At 44.4% G+C, this 22,630-nt stretch overlaps 1 protein-coding gene across 2 annotated transcripts in view; it reads left to right on the top strand.

Annotated features, from left to right (window-relative positions):
* The window catches only part of SLC24A3 (solute carrier family 24 member 3), an 89,444-nt gene extending 66,841 nt beyond the window's left edge, over window positions 1–22,603 (top strand). Inside the window, exons 7-16 of one of the 2 annotated variants that reach the window (XM_057381645.1) lie at window positions 1,081–1,106; window positions 2,671–2,724; window positions 4,271–4,404; window positions 6,937–7,097; window positions 7,650–7,920; window positions 9,496–9,662; window positions 10,441–10,555; window positions 11,413–11,525; window positions 21,018–21,083; window positions 21,930–22,603. In XM_057381645.1, coding sequence (XP_057237628.1) covers window positions 1,081–1,106; window positions 2,671–2,724; window positions 4,271–4,404; window positions 6,937–7,097; window positions 7,650–7,920; window positions 9,496–9,662; window positions 10,441–10,555; window positions 11,413–11,525; window positions 21,018–21,083; window positions 21,930–22,079 — 1,257 coding nt within the window. In that variant the 3' untranslated portion in view covers window positions 22,080–22,603. Of the gene's footprint in view, window positions 1–1,080; window positions 1,107–2,670; window positions 2,725–4,270; window positions 4,417–6,936; window positions 7,098–7,649; window positions 7,921–9,495; window positions 9,663–10,440; window positions 10,556–11,412; window positions 11,526–21,017; window positions 21,084–21,929 lie in introns of both variants that reach the window. The other variant, XM_057381637.1, reaches the window with a different exon arrangement.
* Window positions 22,604–22,630: the final 27 nt, after the last annotated feature.

The following is a 22,630-nucleotide window of genomic DNA, read 5'->3' as shown; positions in this document are numbered from 1 at the left end:
CCACTGCCGGTGTGAGCCCTCACCACTGCCCGTGCGAGCCCTCACCACTGCCGGTGTGAGCCCTCACCACTGCCGGTGTGAGCCCTCACCATTGCCGGTGCGAGCCCTCAGCCACTGCCGGTGTGAGCCCTCACCATTGCCGGTGTGAGCCCTCACCACTGCCGGTGTGAGCCCTCACCACTGCCCGTGTGAGCCCTCACTATTGTCGGTGCGAGCCCTCAGCCACTGCCGGTGTGAGCCCTCACCACTGCCCGTGTGAGCCCTCAGCCACTGCCCGTGTGAGCCCTCACCATTGCCGGTGTGAGCCCTCACCACTGCCGGTGTGAGCCCTCACCACTGCCGGTATGGCGTTTCACCACTGCTGATGCGGCCCTTCAGCCACTGCCAGTGTGAGCCCTCAGCCACTGCCAATGCAGACCCTTCCCTCACTCCTTGTCACAGTGCTGGTCCTTCCTTCATACCCTCACCTTGGCGCTGGTCTTTCCCTCGTGCCCCTCGCCATGGCACTGATCCTTCCTTCATGGGAGGCGACACATTCCTTGCCCGAGGAGGCCACGCAGCGCTGTTGGGAAAGCCACAGTGCTCATCTATCAGCAGGTGTGCCAGAGGGACTGTCACAGTAGCTACAGGCGGCCGGGTTGGTGGTCASCCTGAGCTGATGGGAGCAACACCCTGGTCCCAGCAGGATGTGGCAGCAGCTGCGGAGCTTGCTGTGGATCTGCTGGGTGGTCACTTGGTGTCCAGGTGAAAGACAGCAGGGAGAGGCCATGTCCAGTGAGACAGCGGAGTGGGTCAGAGAAGTGCAGACCCGTCTGGCTCATGGCTGTTGTGGGCTGCAATGACCCTGGGTTAACACAAGGATCCAGTGATATGTGGGAAGGAGTACCTGTCTGCCTTGACTAGGTGAGAGAAACTAAGGACTGAGAAGTTCAAAGGCTGGGCAGTGCCAAAATACACCTGAGCCTAATACCATTGCCATGAGCCCTGGTTTGCTTTACTCTGTCCGCTGCCTCAGGTGATGAGCTGTTTTCAACTGTGGTTTTGTGTATAACATGCTATTTTTAAATCTTTTCTCCACAGTTTATTTATGATGAAAGAGTTTCCTGGTAAGTGAATCCCTTTTCATTTTTCTAATTATACTGCAGAAGCTGCTGTAATTAGTGTTCATGAGGAGAGAAGGAGAAAGCTGAAAAGTTCTGCAGGGCAGAAATCTGCTGCTRTGTGAGAAACTTCAGCACAAGACAGGCTAGAATAACTAATTTTTGAGGTAGAGAAGAAAGCCCAGGAGGGTGTTGCTCAGACTGTTCCTGATTCAGCAGCAGCAGTTAGTGCCCTCTGTGTGCCCTGCAGTAGCCTGGGGGTGGCAGTGTGCTCAGCAGATCTGTGAGCCACACATGCAGTCATAAATGAGTGCATTTCAATATCTGGATTTTTAATAATTTAGTGATTGTCCAGTTTAAAGAAAATAAAAATATCCCCATTAACATGCTTAAGTGTAGTGCAGTAGGTATGGTAGGCTAGGAGGGCTTCAGATGCTTTTCAGTTGCTGTGGTCTCGTGATTTCATTTCCAGCATGTCTTGCAGCTGGAGATGACAGTGGAGGTGACAGGGGTGCCTTTAGTGTCACTCCCAGACAGTGTCATTTGGATTGCGAGCACTAGGGAGCATCAGGCCACTTGGGATGGTGTTTTCCCTCCCGGGCTCAGAGGCAGGTTTCAACACTCATTCTTGCAATGGCCTGGTTTTCTTTGTTGATTTTTGGTGTGGTTTTTTTACTGAAATTCTCTTGAGGGCCAGTTGTATTTACCTGTGCTCTTAAAAAAAAAAAAAACAAAACCAAAAAACTAAACATAATGCAGAAATTGTGTTAAATCTTCAGAAGCAGGGAATGAGACATTGATATAGTTGGTACAATGTCTCAGAATTTTTAAGGAGGAAATGTAGTATGAGTTTTAGCATATAGTAGTTCAATAATGGATGATTTCCCCAAGGACTAGCAGTTTGCCATGGGGAATATAGCATTTTGGCCAATGAAAAGGATTACCTAGAAGCAAGCTCTAAAATTTGTATTATAAGTAGTTTTCAAACAAGTTTAATTATTTCATTAGTTTGACCCAGAAACAGCAGAGGGGAAAATCCCTGTCAGTATCTTATCAGCAGTTTGAACTTCTGCCTGCTGCWTTCTGGGTGCTAATGAAGCAGCAGTAGCGACAGAGCAGCTGCCCCTTGCTCAGGTTGTCTCAGCATGATCAGCGTGCTTTAGCATGCTCACAAAGCCCAGCATCCTGCTTTGCACCCCTGCAGGCAGAGCAGGGTGACTGCTCTCTGTCCCCAGGCACAGCCCCCACGGTTATTGTCCTTACAGAAGTGTTGGTGGTCCTTGGGTGTGTGATTTGTTCACTGAACTCCTGGGTTTTGTCACTTTTTCTCAGCTGACAGGTCAGTTTGGCCAAATAAAATCACAGAAATCAAGAAAACAAAGGAGGCATCATGTATGGATGTGTGAGCCATCCCTTTATGCTTCCCTTTTTTATAGAGGAATGTTAAGGCAGCCTAGGAGGGTCAAGCCTTTCTGCACACTCGTGGTGTGACACATGGGGGAATGGTTGAATAGGAGCAGCTGATGCCTTGSCCTGCTCTAAAGTGTTTTTGTGTTGCTCTTGTTTCCAGGTGGGAGTCCTTAGTCTTAGTGATGATGTATGTCATCTACATCTTTATAATGAAGTAAGTCAAATGTGCCCTCGATGTGTTTAAATTCTAAGACTCCCTGCTCCCCTTGCCTCATCCAGCCCTCACAAGAAGAAGAAGAAGAAGAAGTAGAAGTTCTGTCAGGGAAGCTCAGCTTGGTTATTATAGAAAATTTCTTCACCAAAAGGGTTGTCAGGCACAGAACAGGCTGTCCAGGCCAGTGGTAGAATCACTGTCCCTGAAAGGGTTTAAAAGTTGTGTGAATATGGTGCTTAGGGACAGGGCTTGCTGRGTTTGACAGTGCTGAATTAACATTGGACTTGATGACTGTGAAGGATTTTTTCAACTTAAACTATCCTGTGAATCTGTGCTTTACACATCCTGCCTAGCCTAGACCAAGGCTAATGCAGCAAATCTGTGGCAGAGCAGAGACATGGATCCATCCTAAAGTCCAGCCAAAACACCCTTCTGACTTCAGTTTAGCATCCCTATTCAGCAATAAGCAGGAATGAGATTTCAGTCTGCTTTTTATGGGTGTGAAGCTCTGCAGCAGTTCTTGCCTGGAGAGCTGTGATAAAACTACAGCATAGTCGACAGGGATTTTCTGACCATCTGACCTATGTGACTTCTTTCACACAAGTTCCTGCTAGTCAAACTAGTCTGATCTGTTTGCTTCCCCTCCTCCTGTCTTGTTTTCAAAAGCCAGTGGAAAGGAAACCCAGATTTAAACTGGAACATTCAACAAAACCTAMCAGCTGCCAGGCACACCAGTGGTCTTGTCTCCACAAGTAAGACTAGAGATTTGTTTTGAAATGATGAATAGAGTAATTATTGTTAGAGCAATCCTCAGTGAGAACAGCAAAACACTCAGGCTGGCWGAAGGTAACACAAGTCAGAATTCATGTAATAATTAGAAATTTTGACAAGGATGGTAGCTGCACCCTTGCGACAATTAACTGACTGGCAAGACAGTTGTAATGTCTGAATTTTTTTTTTCTGAAAGCAGCATTGTAGTGTGTATAGGCCTTTTCAGACCTGTTGAGTAGAGCTTGAAAGTTGTCACCCTAGTCAGGGACCTCAGTCAGGTGTTTATAGGAGTCAACCCTTGCCTTTGAATGCATGGTTCATATTTGTGTCAGCTCCTGGATGCTCTAAGAACAATGATTATTCCCCAGCCCTGCCAAAGCTGAGATGAATTCAGCATAGGGTGTTGTGTTTCTGTGATGAGTCCTCCCAGGTAAAACAATGCTGATACTCAGGTGTGATTATGTGATAAAAAATATACTTGGATGATGACAAGCAAAGATTACTAATGATACAAAATGTTCATCACATGTAATAGAATATTCATCACATGTAATAGATAAAGATGCATGTCATTCAAGATCCATTGCTTCTATCCTTCAGAGCCTTCTGGCTTCAGAGATTGCATTTTACAACAATTTAGCAAGGGCTCTGGGATACTGCTTAAAACCAGAGGAGTTTTCTTCCCTTCCTTAGTTGTATTGCACAGGATACAAGTCTAGGAAAGGAAGACTGTCTAGAAGTAAAGGTACATCTTGAATTTGTTTTGTTTGTTCAGGTACAACTCAACCATACATCAGTGCTTTGAGAGGAAGACAAAAAACTCTGCAAATATGGTGAATGGTTTAGCAAGTAACACAGAAATGGATGACAACAGCAACTGCGATGCCACAGTGGTGTTACTAAAGAAAGGTAACTGTTCCAGTAAGTCACCCTCTCGCTTGCATCATTCTGAGTGTTCTGTCTCTGGTCACACACAGGGAACTGGTGCTGTCTTGTAAGCCACAAAATAAGAGTGGGCAGGTGGCCCTTTTGCAACCCTCCTCCCAGCTGGCGGGCACASTATCGTGGTCCTGGCTCCCAAATCCTGTACCACAGGAGATGGCTGAGGCCTCTTGTGGCTAATTCTTGCTACTGGGCAAGTGCTTGGCTGTAAGTACTCCTTCAACCCAGGGTCTGCTTATCTAGCCTGTTACAGCCATTTTAAGTCCTCCTATGGGCACTGTTAGTCTTCACTGAAGTTACTCATTTACATCATCTCCAGTTAAATTTAATTCCATTTCAAAGGGACATCAACGGAGCAAGAAAAAAGGCCCTACTTAGAMTAGTGTACACTTTACCCCCAGTGAAGGGAGCATGGGGACTCTGTGTGGGTCTGGGTAGTGTGCTCTTACTGTACATGCTGTCTTTACCATGCACAACTTTTCCATGTAAGTGGTCTTTAAGGGCATTCCACTTCTGTTCTGTTCAATCTGTTCTAGTTTGACTTTAGTCATGATCATGTACAAAAATGGTTGTGTTTCTTCAGCTTAAGAAAAATTCCCCCATCCCATAGCTCAGCAGAAGTAGTTCGATGTCTGCATTTGCAAGGATRTGCTAAGGTGTATTTGCAGCAGATTTTTTTTTTTTGTCTTAAAACAGTCAACAATTATGTGCAGTATCTGCTTGGGATGTATATGTACCTGTCCTCAGGAACAACACCTCCCATTTCCTGAGGCACTGACCTAGCTGGAGAAGAAACTCCATCTTGTCAAAATCAGTCCTAGTCTCTGATTACACATGGGCTGCCTCTTTTGTTTTGCTAGTCTATCAAAAAAACCCCAACCAACCAAAAATAGGTCTCTTTTCTCTCAAATGGTGATTGAGAGGCAGTCTGTATACAGTAAGCAATTAAACATGAAATGTGGTGAGGTTTATTTGCTGATAGGAAATTATTGGAGTCTGCCAGCTCTCARTTACAGGCCTGTTGCAGAGGGAAGACTGTTAAGGGTGCTGTGTACTCTGATTTGGGGAAGCTATTTTTATGGGGACAGCTCTCTGTCACCTGGAGGTCTCCTCAGCAAAGCTGCTGACAAGATAYTCTTTGCCAGGAAAGTTAGACTGGGAAAATTCAGCATAAACTTTGGCCTTGCACATCAAATTTTAGCTGGTGGCCTCAGRGTTAGTTCTGATGGTGGGATTCTGTTCAAAAGTCCCCACAATGTGTCTTTGCATACTCTGCTGGTAACTTTTTTATTTGGACACTTGTTACTCATACTGGCTGAGGAAGGAAGACAAAAGGATTGCTTCATCTTCTTGCAGATTGTTCCTGTGTTTCTTTGGCACTGGGCCACAGGAGGCCCAGAGAGGCAAGTGGTGCTGCTTTGTRTCCCAGCCATGGGCACAGGGCCACTGACAGCACCTGTTGCAATGGGGTGCCTGAGGGTTTCAGATGCTGCTGGTTTTCTGAGGCCTTTTCTGAACAGAAGATCAAAAAGTCTGAAACAGAAAGTTTTCTGTGTTTGGGGCAGTCCTTCCAGGTGCTATTCAACAAGTTGAATGTGGAAAAACTCACCAGGAAAAGCTGTCTGGTTGATTTTTGGTTTAGGTTTGGTTGTTTTTTGTTTAGTATGGAGAAGCTCACATATCTACCTTGATCCATGAAAACCTCAGTAGGGGAAAAAAGTGACACGAAGGCCGAGGAAATAGTCTTTTATAAAGACTAATGGTGGTTAAAAGTAGTAAAGCCACAACATATTTTTTAGTATAAAAACACTGGTTTTAATAAACCAGTGCAGAAATGTGTTGGGTAAGGCCTCAGGTTTCCCTTCTGGCAAGTTCCAGCCCTGGTACAGGGTTCACAGCCCCATGTGGCATCCAGGTACTGGAAGGATCAACCCCAGAGGCAATGGGCATCAGCACTTGCCCCACGTGGAGCACAACTCTGGCATCTGCCTCTCGCTCCTTGTTCTTTTGCTCCCACACTGTGATTCCTTTGGCATGTGCACTTGCTGCTGGGTTTGGTGGCGCTTCCCAGCCACAAGCTGCAATCCCAGGGTGTAAGAACCTTCTTACCCTGGTAAGAGCAACTTAATGGTGGATGATGACAATATCCTCACAGAAGTGCAGGTAACAACTGGAATTGACTGCCTTGATGGGATAACTGCTGTTGAAGCAGTGGTCTGCTTAATGCAGGCCTGTGATGAACAGTGCAGAGCAGATGTAGCTCTCTGTAAGGAGCATGAGTGATACCATGTTGATGGGTTTTTTTTTAAATAGGAATGTCAGGTCTGTAGAAGGCAGAAATTGAAAGAAGATGAGGCCTATTTTGAGTGGTATAGCTGAAGGAATGGTTCTTACAAAGAGCTTCTGGAACCCATGGGTTTATTCTTCTGAGAATCACACAGAGCAGAGGGAGAGACTGCTGGAAGGAGACCTCAATTTCTTTTTGTTCCTTGGCTGCAGGAAATTTCCACCGTAAAGCCTCAGTGATCATGGTTGATGAGCTGCTCTCTGCCTACCCACACCAGCTTTCATTTTCCGAGGCTGGGCTCCGGATCATGATAACCAGCCATTTCCCTCCCAAAACACGTCTCTCCATGGCCAGCCGCATGTTAATCAATGAGGTGTGTCTTTTATCTCCCCCACCTGCTCTTCTCCTTTTGAATTTGCCTTTGCCTGTAGCAGTGTTTGGGTTGAAATGCAACTCTGATATTTCTTCTGGATCCCTAATAGCAGTCTCCCAGATTTTATCCTTCTGACAATGACTTGACTAAATCATCCCTTGCTCTCTGTCCAGGTGGAGATTTTAGCAGAGGYTGTTTTCCAGTTTTGTTACATGTTGCTGTTGCTCACAGGAAGTGTCCCCTCCATTGATCTGTTTAATAATACGGTACTACCCTGAGACAGCTCTTAGTAGGTCACTGGTCTTGCAATACTCCTGGAGTCAATTACACAGCCACTGGACCTTCTTTTGTAAAAGTTGTACATGTGAGATTTATCTAGTGGTCTGCAAGCAATAATCATGTTACACCTGATGAAAATCATTCCTTTTGCTTTTTTAAGCCAAATTATTTAAAGAATTATACACACTTCTTTCTCTGTTCCTCCCTTTCACTTAAAAAAAATCAAATTTAAAAAATAACTATATTTCAGCAAGACTTTGCCTTTATTTACAGAGACAGAGGCTGATCAACAGCAGGACTTACACCAACGGTGAGTCAGAAGTAGCAATCAAAATACCCATCAAGCATGTGGTGGAGAATGGAACAGGCCCCAGCAACTCTGCCGAACGGGGCGTGAAYGGCACGCGGCGGGACGAGGATGTGGCCGAGGCCGGGAATGAGAACGAGAATGAGGATAACGAGAACAACGAAAACGACGAGGAAGAGGAAGAAGATGATGATGACGATGACCATGAAGGGCCATACACACCTTTTGACCTACCCAGTAAGAAGCTCCTGGCTTTGTGTGATGTTTGTGTATGATGGAGAGCACTGCAGATGCATGTAGACATAGAACTGTCTCTGCTTCCACCAGCCTTCGCTGTGCAGTGAGTCTCCTGGTCATATGGAAAGGAAGAGGGGAACTGGGAAGCAGCAGGAACCTCTCAGGGTGCAGGCTTCTGGGATTGGGCACACCTCTAACTGCAGCTCCTGTGTTGGCCCTATGCTGCTGTTGCAGTCAGAGTGGAGATGCTGCAATCTCCACAGGCTGGTTTCTGCCCCCAAAACATGGCTCACTCTCTGGAGATATGGATCTCTGCTCACTGTAGAGGAGGCTGAAGTTGGCTGGCCTGCTGGCAAGAAGCCTGACTGCAGGTCAGGTGTGTTCATGACTAGGACATACCTTTGCTGGGAGGTGAGGTGTGCTCCTACCTCAGTGGGACAGTGCAGTGCTAGTGTGGGCAGGGCACAGGGCTAACGTGGGACAGAGACAGAAGGTGGTCCTGGGTGCTTCTGCTTTCCTACTGTTCACGAGGCACTGCCACAGTGCTTCATGCATGGTATGAAGGGCTTAGAAAGTCAGAGCAGCTGCATGACTTGTGCCTTAGGATGCTGAGCCCTGCACCTGAAGGATGGAGATCTCATTTTAGCTTAGTCCCTCTTACCACATCAGGGCTCTGGTACCAGAGTGACTATAACATGTCCCTGTTGTGCCTTGGAGTCACAGTTGCCATAGTTGGCAGGGTTTGCTGGGTTGAAGATGAGTTGTAATACTATAGAGACTGGTCCTGCCCTTTACAGGCAAATACAATTTCGGGAACTCCTATTCAGATCTCACTCAATCAGCATTTCTGTAGTTCAAGTAAGGAAAAACCTGAGCCTTAAAGAGAGTAGTTTAGATGTCCTATGGACTTTCATAGTGTGTAAAAGGCTGGCRTGGATCTCTGGAGGTCTCTGGTTCCAACCCCTTGTCAGAGCAGGTGTTCAATTGAATTTTGATTATCTATAAGGATGGACATCCCACAGACTTTGGGGTACCTGCTCCAATGTTTGTCCACTTTCTCAATAGGAAAAAAAGAGAAAATGCATAGCTTAGTGTGGCATCTACTCTGCATTTCCCTCACTGGAAGTTGAATCCGTTGGATTTTGTAGTTCCATTGTGCAGGGAATTTGTAATTCCCTTGTGAAGGGCCTRCCTCTACCTTTTCTGTACCCTCCCATTAGGTGACTGAAGGTGGATCAGATCTCTTTCTTGAACTTGCATTTTATGTGGTTTCTGTAAGAACTTGACTAGGGAAGGGGAGCACGTGTRCTCTGACCTGTTACTTAAACTCTCAGGGAGGCCCATCATACTCCTGTGCCTTCCTATCTGTCATCACATACTGCCTGTCTCTGCCCTCCTATCTGCCATCACATCAGAATCTTCTGAACAAGGAATGGCATGTCATTATCTGTTGGCATAACAGTTAGGCTGAGGTGTCCCTGGCATCTTGCTTGCACATGATAACAAAATAATAACATTCTAAAATAACAGCAGACTTGAATTGTGATTGTTTCCCTTTGTTCTGTTGTTTTACAGCTGGCAAGATAGAAATGTTGAAGTGGGTTTTCACATGGCCCTTGAGTTTTGTCCTGTACTTCACAGTGCCCAACTGTAACAAACCCCACTTGGAAAAATGGTTCATGGTCACCTTTGTTTCTTCTACCCTGTGGATTGCAGCTTTTTCTTACATGATGGTGTGGATGGTATGTACCAACTAAACCAGAAACCACTGCCTGGGAGAAGCAACAGGAGAGGGTTTGTCAGTCTAGAGAAATGTATAGGAAGTTCTACACACCTGAATTTTCAGATGAGAGACCTTAGGTTTGCTTCCATTTCTTTTGGACCTGTCCCACTCAGAGAAGAAAACCAGGGGCCAGTAGCCATGGCCTTTGAACTTGATTTAGGGCTGTCATTTCACCCAAATTCTTTACCTGGAAAACAATTACAGCTGCACCAGTGGAATGTCTCCCAGACCTGCAGGGTGGTGTGGGGGGTGCCATGTGACAATCTGGCCACAACAAGTTTTCACTTTCTTGGAGCAAGCAAGCTTGAGAGACACAGACTTGTTAGTGATAACATTTTGAWCTCAGCATGAACAAAAGCATGATATTCAGTCAATTCCTTGCACAACTACAACCATAGGAGGTAGTTTTGTATCTGGTTAGCTAGTATTTGTATACAATAATGTTTACAAATTTCATCCAAGACCTGGAGACAGTTACCCAGGGTAGTGAGCCACCCTATAGTCCCTTTTCCAGGTTAGTATCAGGAAAATTGTGGATGAAATGTATGAAACAACTAACCAAGGAGGGTACATAGCAGGTGAGTGCTATCTTCTGCCTGTCACTGCTTCTATTTAAAGGAAGTGTGAGTTTGCACTGAGAGATAGCCTCTGTCTTACAGCATCTTGCGGATTTGGGCCAAGTTGGTCCTGGATCTTAATTCTTGTAAAAAGCTTGAAAGTTTATTTCGTCTCCTTAGGTGACAATCATTGGGTACACACTAGGAATTCCGGATGTGATCATGGGCATCACTTTCTTGGCAGCAGGAACCAGTGTGCCAGACTGCATGGCAAGCCTTATCGTGGCCAGGCAAGGTAGGTCATTGCAGGGATGTCATCCTGCTGTGGAAGTGTGTCCTGACATTCTCCTTCTCTTCAGGTAGCACAGATGTTTCCTCAACGTGAAAATATACAGAGCCTTTTTCACAAGACTGGAATTTAAAACATGGAGTAAGAAGGAAATAAATTCTGCTGCAATTGCAAAGCAGCTAACAAGTTCTTAAACAGTAGTGTGGAGCAAGTTCTGTCAGTATTGTCAACTTCAGGCCTTCCCCAAGAATCACAGTATTTTTCTTAGTTTTAATTTCAGTGGTATAGAACTATTACATGGAGTAAGAATCTTTCAGATCACTTTCCATGTTTTCCTCACAGTCATAGACTGGAAGGTACTACTGTTTTTAAGGAAAACTACTCCCCCATAGTTGTGGCCCCAGCAACAGGTGTGCTAAGAGGAAAAGCAAGTAGTTAGTGCTGCTTTGGGGAGCAAAATCAGTGGCTCCTCACTGAAATTAGCAGCTACTGAACAGATGACTCAAAGACCTCTTCCAATTAGTCAGTACAGAAACTCATGTGTCATGGTCACAGTAAAGCATCAAAAGTCCCCCTGAACATGGCACCAGAGGGCTGGCAGGTCTAAACCAGCACGACAGGTTCCCTCAGCCGCAGAGGATTAGTGGAGGGAAATTCTCAGATGATTCTGGAAGGTGGATTAAGCCTCTTTTAGCCTGCTAGGTTACTGTGATGGGGGGGGGGCAAAGGGAAGGGAGGGAGTGAGGGTATCTCCCATAACTCTTGGCCCTAATTGGTTGAGATTGCCTGCATTAACTCAGATTAAAAACTGCAAGACTTTTTTTGAGATGTGTCTTGAGTGTATGTGGTTTCCATTCCTGCAGGTATGGGGGATATGGCCGTGTCCAACTCCATTGGAAGCAATGTTTTTGATATTTTAATTGGCCTAGGCCTTCCATGGGCTTTGCAGACCCTAGCAGTGAATTATGGATCATATGTAAGTCCTACATTTGTTCATATTTTTCTCTCTCTTTTTTTTTTTTAATAAACCAGATCTGTTCAGAAAAAAAAAAGTCAAAAATTCTGTGGATTTTATTTGAAAAAACAAGTAGTTTTCTTTGTTAGGATATGGGAGAATTAGAAATTAATTGTCCCMGGATATTTCCCATCCTTTTGAGGACAAGTACTTCCATTTCTTCCTTGAAAACAGAAATCTGTGCTGAAATAAGCTACCTCATTAGAGTGCACTGGATTTTCATACTCTTGGATATATTCCAAATACGAATTACCCTGTTTTTAATAAAGCAGAGGGGATAAACACATAAGTGAAATGTATAGTATAGCTATGTATAGCTATGTATGTATGTATAGCTGAGAACTGTAGGGCTTTTGGTTAGAAAAAGTGGGCATTACTAAACCGTGAGGAAGGTGAAGGAAACTGTTAAATAATTGGGTGTTYCAGAGTGTGACCATCAGCAGGAAACTCCSMRGGSYTTYCYKKTTWAAAAAAAATACCCAATRCCAAYGAACTTATCCTTTACTTCCCAAGTGAAAAAAGAGGCACCTCCTGCCTCCAGAGTTGTTGCAAGGTTCCTTCTGAGAAGGAAAAGCAGGAGATGCCACAAACTTCTRGAAGGAAGTTGCTGTGGCTTGTGCTGTTACCTGGACACCACTTAGACAGTAGTGTAGGACAGAGGGAAGGTTGTTGATTACAGTCACTGAATGAATGCAAAGTGAAAAGACAGGAGAAWCACAGAATTGTTGAGGTTGGCAAGTRCCTCTGGAGGTTATCTAGTCCCCAGTTCTCTGCTCAAAGTTGGGTCATCTAGAGCAGAATGCTTGGGACCATGTCCATCTGGGTCTTGAGSGCCTCCAGGGATGGAGTCTGCACAGCTACTCTCAGCAGCCTGCTTTGTTGTTTAACCACTCTCACAGTCAAAAAGCATTTTTATATTTAAATGGAATTTCTGTATTTAAAATTGTGTGGTTCCTCATGTCTTTTCAATGGATATCACTCAGGCGAGTCTGGCTGCACCTTCTCTGTCATCTCCCRTCAGGTATTTATKCACATTGCTAAGATCCCCYTRGATCTTCCCTTCTCCAGGCTTAACAGTCACAGCTCTTTCAGCTGCTCTGTATGTCAGATGCTGCCATTCCTTAAATCATCCTTGTAGGCCTTCACTGGACTTGCTTCAACAGTCCATATCTTCCTTGTACTGAGGAGCCCAGAAYTGGACCAAGCACTCCRGGTGTATTTYACCAGTRTTGAGCAGAGAAKWATCATCTTCCTCTCCYTTCTGGCAACACTTGTCCTGATGTAGTCCAGGATGCCGTTGGTGCTCTATGCCACAGGGGTGCATTGTTGACTTCATCTTGATGTCCATCAGGATCAGCATGTCTTTCTCAGGCRAGCTGCTTTCCAGCTGGTCAGCCCCATGCTGATATGTGGAGCTGTTCATCCCCTAATGCAGGACTTTTCATTTCATTTCCCTTCGTTGATGTTAATGAGTTTGCTTCCCGCACATTTTTGCAGCCTGTCCAGGTCCTTCTGTATGGCAGCACAGCCCTCTGGAGCATCAGCCACCCTCCTTGGTTTTGTGTGGGCTGTGAACTTGCTCAGGGTGCTCTCTTCCCATCATTCAATTCATTAAAAAAGCCACTAAACAGTACTGACCCCTGGGATAAGGCCCTAGTGACTGGCCTCCAGCTGGACTTGGAGCACATCTGGTTATCAGGCCATTCCACTGTCCACTTATCTTGTCTGCTCTTCCTCTGTTTGTCCCTGAGGATGTTTGAAAGAATGCCAAAAGCCTTGCTAAAGTCAACACAAACAATGCCTGTTGCTCKCCCCTCATCCAGCAAGTCCCCCTTGTCATGCAAGGCTGTCAGGCTGGGTCAACAGGATTTCCCCTCCATAAATCTACACRTCTCATCCTTTATGTATTTAGAAGTGGTTCCCAAGATTATGYGCTCCTTCGTCTTTCCAGGGATGAAGGTCAGGCTGACCAGCCTTTAGTTCCTCAGATCTTTCCTCTTCTTGAATATAGGAGTGGCAAAAGGAAGCAGTGCTGTAGGAATAAAATCCATTTCTTTAATGATGAGCTTGTCTGTAGTTCATCTATATTTTTGTGGAAAAGGATGMAAAAGAATGGCTGAACAGAAGCAGCCAGCTTTCATGGAGGCATAACAATATCACTACTGTTTTGCACACCCAAAATGTCCATTGTGCAGTGTGATCACATGGTTGGAAAAGGCAGTCTTGGAAACAGCCCCACAGTTAGCAAAGAGTTTCCTCACTTTTCACTTGGAGTTCCTGGATTTCTCTGCAAATCCTTGGGTAATTGGTCTTTAAAACAAAGCAAGTGCCTCTTTCACCCCCCTGTTACTAGTAATTAATTACTGAAGTATTACTAAGTTGCCAGCAAAAGGTGGCATTAGCTGGGTCAGGTGTATCTTGGTGACACAGTGCCTAGAACTCCAAGATGCTGATTGTTATTTAAGGAGTGTGGCCAATGTCCCTGGCACAGGTCAGAGGGGGCAGGAGGTGGAAAGCTCCAGTTCCTAAGGGCCATCAGGCTGAGCCTTGTGCTGCTTGCATGGACAGGCCCTGCTAACTTCAGTGGGGCTTGTGGGCTCAGGCCAGCCTGGTTGTCCACAAAATATCACTGTGAGTCAGAAGTACTAGGTAATTTCTGAGCTAATAGTACAGGATTTAGTACTCCTTTGGTTTTTGGCAGGACCCAAATGTGTCTTTGTAGTATCTCCTCCAAAAGGGGAACTCCTCAAAGTGGTCTTGATGCCCCTGACTTACATGCAGAGGGAAGGAGAGATGTGTAGAAGAGAAGAAGGGTTTGCTTGATCTTGATAACTGTTGCGGGTTGATCCAAAACCATGACTGCCTCCCWAGAATGTTTAATGCAAGTGGACTGTAGCAAAGTTAAGCTTCTGCTGAAAGTAAACATATTTTAATGAACAAGCTGTGATAAATTTTGTGGAAGCTGTGTTTTTAAAGTTAAACTTTAATGCAGAAGAGCCTCCTGGAATTCCCTTCCAGCCTTACTTTTCTTGGATTCTAAATGCTCAGGGCTTTCTCCAGAGTGTGGTATAACTCTGATATCATTCTCTATAAAATCGGTACGTAAATTCCTTGTCCCAGTCTGCCTGACTCATCCACTGTCAACAAAGCAACAAATTTTGCTCCCTGTCAATGCCAGTGTAAAGAGTTCTGGMATGTTACCATGCAGAAAAGGAGAAGATTTGCTCTTTTTCCACCTTGATGTGCCTTGGTGTTGTGTGCTCGTGTGTGGATCAGYCTGGTGTCCTGTGATCACGGGCATTCAGCACTTGCTTAGCCATTCAGTGMGGTGGCTTCATGTGGAATCAAAACTTATTGCTTAAAGAAGCTTACTGTAGGATAATGTCTGAGGGGAGAAAAAGGAATTCTGTGATCTAATAGAATGAGTCAGGAAAAGAGCAAGAGGGGGACCTGTCAAGAGAGATAAATGAGCTTTCTGGAGTCACAGTAGGTGAATGCAGAGCTGGAAATAAGCTGTGAATCTCTGGGGACACATCCTGGTGCTGGGTTGCTAAACCACATTTTGATGAAATGCCTCTCTTCTGACTGCCCCTTCCCCAGGCCCATTRTCAGCAGATGTTTCAGCTTAGTATTTATTTTATTCTTCCTTCGTTGTTACAAGAAAGGAAAGGAAAACMATCCTATGCTTCTCAGGCTACATCTTGGAAGCATCTGTCACCTGGTTTAGAGGAGGAGGTTTTCCTTCTGTATTCCTGCTTTAAATGAAACACTGTCCTCTGGGCTGTGGGAATACTGCAAGTGCCTCACCTTTGCCTTCAGGTCAGGTGTCCGTTCCAGAATTCCTGGCTTGGGCCAAGCCAACTACCCTTTTCCCATCAAAAGGCAGATCTAGTCAGGATCAAACTTTCCACATCCAATCCCTTGTTTTCACAATGCCAAGTCTCTAACCTAACTACATGTTTATTATTTTAAGGGTCCTTGCTTCTGAGCACTCATTAATGTCTAGGTACTAACACTGCCTTCTTCTGTGCTTCCCRCTGGAGCTTCCATCTCTGCTGCTCACTTGTCCACCCTCCTGCAGCAGCTCTGGCCTTCTSTTATGTACAGAATCTGGAAGGTCAGCAAGGCTTTTGAAGGAAAAGCAGCATCCCTSTGGACCTTGAGAATCTTTTGATAGAGTTCACTTTCTCCTCTCTTTCAGCACTGAGTCCTGGACACATTGCTGACTCTCTAGTCCAGTAGCCATCCTTCCCCAGTACAGCTGGCATATGTGGAGTGCAAGGATGTTTGCTCCATATCTTCTATCCAGTTGCTTCCCTCTGGAATATTTTTTTTTTTGCATGTAAACCAGATGTTATGCAAGAGTATTGTAGAGAACAAGAATTTTAGCCTAAGGATAAACAGCTAGGTTCATTTGGTCACGTCAGCATTTGGGAGTGTAATCACATTTGGGAGTGTAAATCCATTGCTCTYCTGCCTGATAACTTCAACCATTTTCAGCAAAATTTGACAGTACATTTAGAAGTTTTAGAGACATGACATTCCTTCCATGCAAACAAGCAGCTGGAGAGAGCAGGACTAATCCCAGTACAATCGTTGTTAGGCATCAGAGAATCCTGAGGGAAGCAAATGCTTGCAAAGCACATGTGGAGATAGGGGGCATCACTCTTGTTCTCCTCACTGACCAGYTGATTTTCAGTGGTTTAATTCCAAGGCACTAGGGTGAATGGTACATTAGGACAAAGCTGGCTTCATGGCAGAGATTATTTGGATAATTATACTGTAGTAGAGTAAAAGTGTTYCCGTCAAATCTCCTAGCATTACGGGATTTCTCTCCAGCCATAGYTTCTGCATCTCTTGCAAGATACCCTGAGTGACCATGTGCAGCACTCCAGATATGCACCTTCTACAAAGTGTATTTTGTGATATGGAGCAAAACAAGGACGATTTCTGAGAAGTCTGAAAAGAGGTATAAGAAGGAAATTCCATTTAAACATTCAGGAATGCAGCACGTGTTTGAAGTTCCAGTTTGCTGAGACCGCTGTCTCATGGCRAGACCTCGGGAATGCAGGATTTAGACTGAATTTCCACTGCCAGGTATAGACACTGAAGGAGAAGGATCCCCAGACATACAGAAGACCTGCAGCTTTTTCAGCTGAGGGACTGGAAACAAAGCATAGCCCTTCTAAAATTCCTTACTGGGATAATTTCTGTCATATTTCGGCCCTGAAGCAAAACCAGTCTGGGTTTTGGCAATAGCTCCTTGTTTTCCCTTAAGCAGCTGCCAGAAAAGAACTTAAGAATAGAATAACTTTTATTTCCATTGTTTTCCCTCTGCTGTTTAGCTTCAGCCTTGGTTGCCACAGTAATTGGGAATGGCTGGAGCTGGTGGCAGCCTCTTTGCATTTGCTGCACAAGCAGCGGGGAGGTCACCTCCCTGAAACCCTGACAGAGAAGGCTGTCAACACGCAAACCTTCCATGCATGATCAGCCAGAACAGCATTCTTCTGCCTTGCTTTAGCCCCTAAGACACAAGCCAGTCCTCAAAGGAGACTCTGGGAATATTGCTTTTTCCTCCTTGCAGTGTGAGGGAGTGCTTCATCTGCAGACAGTTTTCTCCTGGGGAAGAGGCATTTCCCATTCTTAAATGAGCAGGGGACTGGGCTTTTTCTTATATAATTAACACTCCAGCTGAGATTTCTTTTCTGGCCTTTGCCAAAACTTGAAATTATCTCCTCCCTTACTGTRAGTTKTGAATGTTTTGCTTCCCTTGTTTTCCCTGAACTTCCACATTGTCACATATCCCAAGGAAATGTATTTCATTGCCTCTTGCAGGAAATGCCACTCATCTCATGAGAGAGATGATTGACTGATTTCTGCCCTAATTTTACAGATCAAGGACATATTTTTCATAAGCTTTTGTTTCAAATTTCAGAACCTTGTGAGCTTCTGTGCTCATGGTTAAAAGTCATGATAAGAAATAGGGTAGGCTGTGGTGGTTATCAGAGGAGGGGAATAGTTCATCAGTTAAATCTGTATTTCCAGAGCTGTAGACTAATGGGAAATACATGAAAAATTAGTGGATAGTCCAAAGTCAAATGCAGGRAAAGAAAGGGTTTGTCAGGAAGCTCATTTGGCTGAATTAGATACAGATCACAGCTGCAATTTCTGGATSAAAAAGTGCAAGTGTTTGAGTAAAAAACCTTTGCTGGTGAGCTCAAAGTACTTGAAAAACTGTGAAGAATTCCAAATGTTTCTGCTGAGGCTCAGGCGGTGATACATGCATGGCACCTCCCTGCCACAGAGCAGGCAGGAAAGGGACAGAAAAGGACAGAAACAACATATGAAACGGGCTATAAATCAATCAAGAAGCAAATAGAAAACAAMAGAAAGACAGTTGGAACAAATGGACATTGATGCAAGCCTGTTCCCAAAGCCCATTTGCCTTGGGATGACTGGGAGATGGATTCTATAGATGGGTGCTGGCTGCACCAGCAKCAAATGAACTGCACTTGCAGTGCTGTGGGGTTACCCTGTGCACACGAGCATTCCCGTGGATTTATCTTGCAGGGAGCARTGCAGGGGCTTGGGCAGGGCATGTGCACATGAGGCATCACTCACCTGGCACACAGGGTCAGGCTCACCTCTGTAGCCTTTGGCACACAGGGATAATGGAAGGATCCTTCAGGTAGACAGAGGAGTGCAGTGAGAAGAGCAAGGCATAAGTGAACCATGGGGATTCTGCCCACTTTGGATTTCAGTCTCTCAAAACCACTCAGCAGTGCTGTATAAAAACYACTCATGGTTGTGTAGGGTCACTTTCTGAAGTAGATAGATGCCACATTAAAAAATGTGTCAGTGCTACCAGGAGAGTTCTTGTTATTTAGGTTAATTAATAGCACTTTGCTTTGTCCAGCAGTGGGACCTGGGCTAGGTACCAGGCCAGGAATGTTGCTAGTTAAACCCAAGTTGAGAAAGGTTAACCTTGAGTGAAACTCCAGTGTTTTGGTGCAGTGACCGTGCAAGGGGAACTTGGTGTTCACACTGCAGAARGGGTTGCTACGTTTGCTTTTCTCACATAGGAACAGCATGACATGTATGGCTGTTAYATTGATAAAGGTGCTGTAAATAATTAGCATGTATTTTCTGCTTTTGAATAATCCCTAATAGCAGCTTTTATTCCCCTAAATGACCTCAACTAAGAGTCTTGCACATAGTCTGAAGAAAGCAGCCCCAAACATCTCTCTTTGGAAGCACTATCCTCRGTAAATTAGACACAGAGGCCTTTGGAATGGTCTGCTGGTTTTATGGAGGCTGAAGTTGTAACTGAGAAGCAGTGTCTGCACTTTAGGTTAAATTCAGACATTTTCCATGCTAAAGTAATTCCATCTTCTTCATTTGCTTCCTTTTCCTGTAGAACCCTTTCCAGTTGATACATTTCTTACTGGCAGTTTTTACAGATAYTGGCACTGGTCAAACAAAATTCCTGACCAAAATCCAGACAGGAATTTATTGTAAAATAGTATCTCTCTTTCCTAGTCAGCTGCTGTTCATTTAGGATAGYAGGGAAGGTGGCTTTAAACTTGCATTTTAGTTACACAGGGTTAGTGTAGGGCTTTTTTGCACTTATATAATAAGTAAGATGGAAATGCAGGTTAGTTGTTATGTATGGACCATTATGAAGGGTGGAAGCAGGAGAGGAGGAGTGGGTGCACAGGAATGTCTGAAGCACAGCAGGCTGGTTCATCTCTGCAGTTTACATTAGCACTGGGATCATGACGTTTTTCATCTTCAGTTATGTAAACAGTCCCAAAATTGGTCTTCCCATCCTGAGGCAATCCAAATCCTTCATTTCTTCAAGCAGTCTGGTGAGAATATTGTATTCGAAATGTAATGGTCATAGGAATATAATTATTCTGCTGTCCACCCGTMCCCTTACAGTATATATCTTAAAGAAATCCTGAAATACCTTTTAGATAAAATGGCCATCATGGTTATAGCCTTTTTTAATTATGTCAGTAATCTGTAGGGAAAGAAAACAGGCCATTTGTGTGAGCTGGCATTTTAACATGTTTGAAGGGAGCAGCAAAGCTCAGGCAGCATGGATTGGCAAAGGGGATCCTGTGTGTATGGAGTTAAATGCAAGCTCAGAGTATCAAAGTGTCCGAAGGAGTCGTTTTTTCTGACTCTACAGTGGTCCCGGGGGGATGGAGCTAAATCATTACTCTGGATTTAGGAGCAATATAGGRGTGAAAAATTTTTGCTGATTGTGATGCAAAATGATGCAAGTGTCTCAGCACCTTTGCATTCTTAAAACTGTAGTGCTGCTTGTCACATTAGCAATACCCACTTCTCYTGCAAATGGAATTCTTTATAGTCTAACTAGAAGGATGGGAGCACTGAGAAGTCAGCCTTCCCTGGGAGGACATCCTCTCCACACAGTAGCTCCTGCAGAAGTGCCTTGAGAGATTCCACTGAGTGGTCCCCTGACAATGCTGCCCAAGTGATGCTGTTTGAGAAGGTCATAAAAAAATACCCAAAAGGATGATGATTAGGTTCTCCAAGAGAAGGATGGGAAACCAAGGAGAAATGTGGTCCTAGATGAGGAACAGGACTGGGGTGATGGCTTTAYTATGTAGCCTTCCTTTATAATGTTAGGTTTGTATCTCACAAAAATGGTGTTTTAAAAAGTATTTGGGTCTTAAAGATGCAGGTGAGTTACTTTGGTTAGACTCTAAAGCCTCTACAATTGAACAGTTAAGAGGCTTCTCAGCTTTTTGGATCTGCGTTTCAGTTCTTCTCTGGTACAGGGACTGTAACTCTGCCATGGAGACAGGTACCTTACACAGCCCTGAAGGCAGTAAGTTGTCTCTTTGTCTGATCTGCCTCAGTGCTAAATCATGTCTAGTCTGTGTTACTGTACCATGGTGCTCTGATACAAATAATTTTTTGGCCCATGAGGTTCTGGTTTTGAGATTACTGACTTGTTCCCTTCACCAAGAGGAGGAAGAGTAAGAAAGAAGTAAGGCAAGAGTARGGAAGAAATTAGGTGCTTGTGTGTGTCCTTGTTTATTTTCCCCCMCTGTAAAGCATTAATTGGTGACTGAATGTGAAATTTCTTTTCCCCTGTTTGTTTTCACAGGACTCATATAGGAGTTAGGTGTCAAAAAGAAAATGTCATGATGTAATAGTACAAGGGATGGCAAAGCTCTTATGGAAGTGGAACACTGGGAAGTGTTGTCAGGTCCTAARGATGCTTCTCTGACAACACTTCTTCTTTGGCAAAATAAGGAATAGGGAAAATAATCTGTGATGTAATGGTCTGACTCAGCAGTTACAGCTTGCAAGTCACTGTTTAGCAACTCAGCAGTTTAGGATTATGGAAATACAAGCAGAGAGGAATATTGTTGTTTGAAATTGTGAGATGGTTTGATAAACTTCCTTTTTTTACAGATTCGGTTAAACAGCAGAGGACTTATCTATTCCGTTGGTCTCCTGCTGGCATCAGTTTTTGTCACAGTATGTATATAGTCTTTTGTTCTTCTTTTCCAAAAGAGGGATTTTTATAAACATTTTCTTCACCTGCTCCTTTCTCACCTCCAGCTGAAACAGCAGTTGGAAAGTCTGTTATTAAGGGATAGGGGTTCTCCCTGCTCTTGAAAGCTTCCCARGACCTCGATCCTGCTCTTTGCAGGAGCTATCACTCCCATGGTATGACACTCCTACTGTATGTTTTTCATGAGAGGAGCCTGGGAGATACATTAATAGTCATTAGTTATTTCTATGCTAGAGCTGGAGCAGGTCCTTTGATGCATGATGAGATCCATTCTCCTATGAGACAAGCAKACAAAATGCTGTGCAGGTTACTTGTCCCTCTGTAGGATCCTTCTGAAATACAGCACAGTCCAGAAAAAAACGTGCCTGACAATGTTTCTATGAAATCAGTGCTTTGTGTTCCCTGACCTTTCCCAAAAATGATAGAAGAGAAATGATGTGACATCTTCCAAATCTTGAGACATGGAGGGAGTCCTGTGCTACACACAGGAACATGTGAACTATTTTGAGTTAAAAAAAACCTGTTCCGTAAATCCATTTCTGATTGAATTAAATCGGATTATTCTTGCCAAAATTAAATTMATTGCAGAGACTTAACATGAGTTGATATAAGTTAGGTGGCTTCTGTGACTGCTGCTCTGATTTGCTGGAGCTGTGGTTTTCAGCTCACTTGCTGCAGTTTGTGATTGTTTCCAACTAATCATCATCAGTAAGGGGATAGCCCTCTTTTGGCTCCTGTGGCTGAGGAGGGGATTTACCACTTTATTCAAAATGTTCCTGCTGTGGTGGCTTACTCTGTGTTTGTTGTAGGTTTTTGGTGTCCACATGAACAAATGGAAACTGGATAAGAAGCTAGGGTGTGTGTGCCTTTCCCTTTACGGCATCTTCCTGTGTTTCTCCATCATGACAGAATTCAATGTTTTCACTTTTGTGAACTTGCCAATGTGCAGAGATCACTAACACAGGTGGCAGACTGTCGGGAGGAGCTTCCTTTTTACCTGTGCAATACGAGCCACGGCTGGCATCTCCTGGATGCAGTGCACCTCCAAGTCGTGACCTATATCCTGTTCACTGTTCATAGGACCCATGGCCCCATCTAGGTTTGCCCTCTCCCTGGCCCCCACAACCTGGAGCAATCCTTCATCGATGTAAAGAGTTTTTTTCAACATTTGTGTGATTTCCTAGCTCAGTTTTTGAACAGTGTGACTGGGACTCAAGATGAACTGGCTGCTAACTGGCGTTAAGCCAGTCAAAACTGGTCTGCTACAATTCCTTCTTTTTTTAAGTTATTTGATGGAAGACTAATTAATTTATGACTTAAGACTATTGCTACAATGCAGAAGAGGGTACGTCGTATGGAGGTTGACTTTCAAGGAGAATCATGGGATTTTTTTTGGTTGTGGGGGGTGTTTTTTGTTTGTTTTTAGTTTTTAGTTTGGGGTTTGCAGGGGTTTTTTTGTTTGTTTTGGTGGGGGGGTGTTTTCTGTTGGGTTTTTTTTTTAACTTGCCAG

The sequence above is a fragment of the Malurus melanocephalus genome, unplaced genomic scaffold, assembly GCF_030028575.1.
Source record: "Malurus melanocephalus ecotype Western Australia unplaced genomic scaffold, MMel_1.1 scaffold_13, whole genome shotgun sequence".
Classification (NCBI taxonomy): Eukaryota; Metazoa; Chordata; class Aves; order Passeriformes; family Maluridae; genus Malurus; species Malurus melanocephalus.
This window is presented reverse-complemented; position numbering and strand designations above follow the sequence as displayed.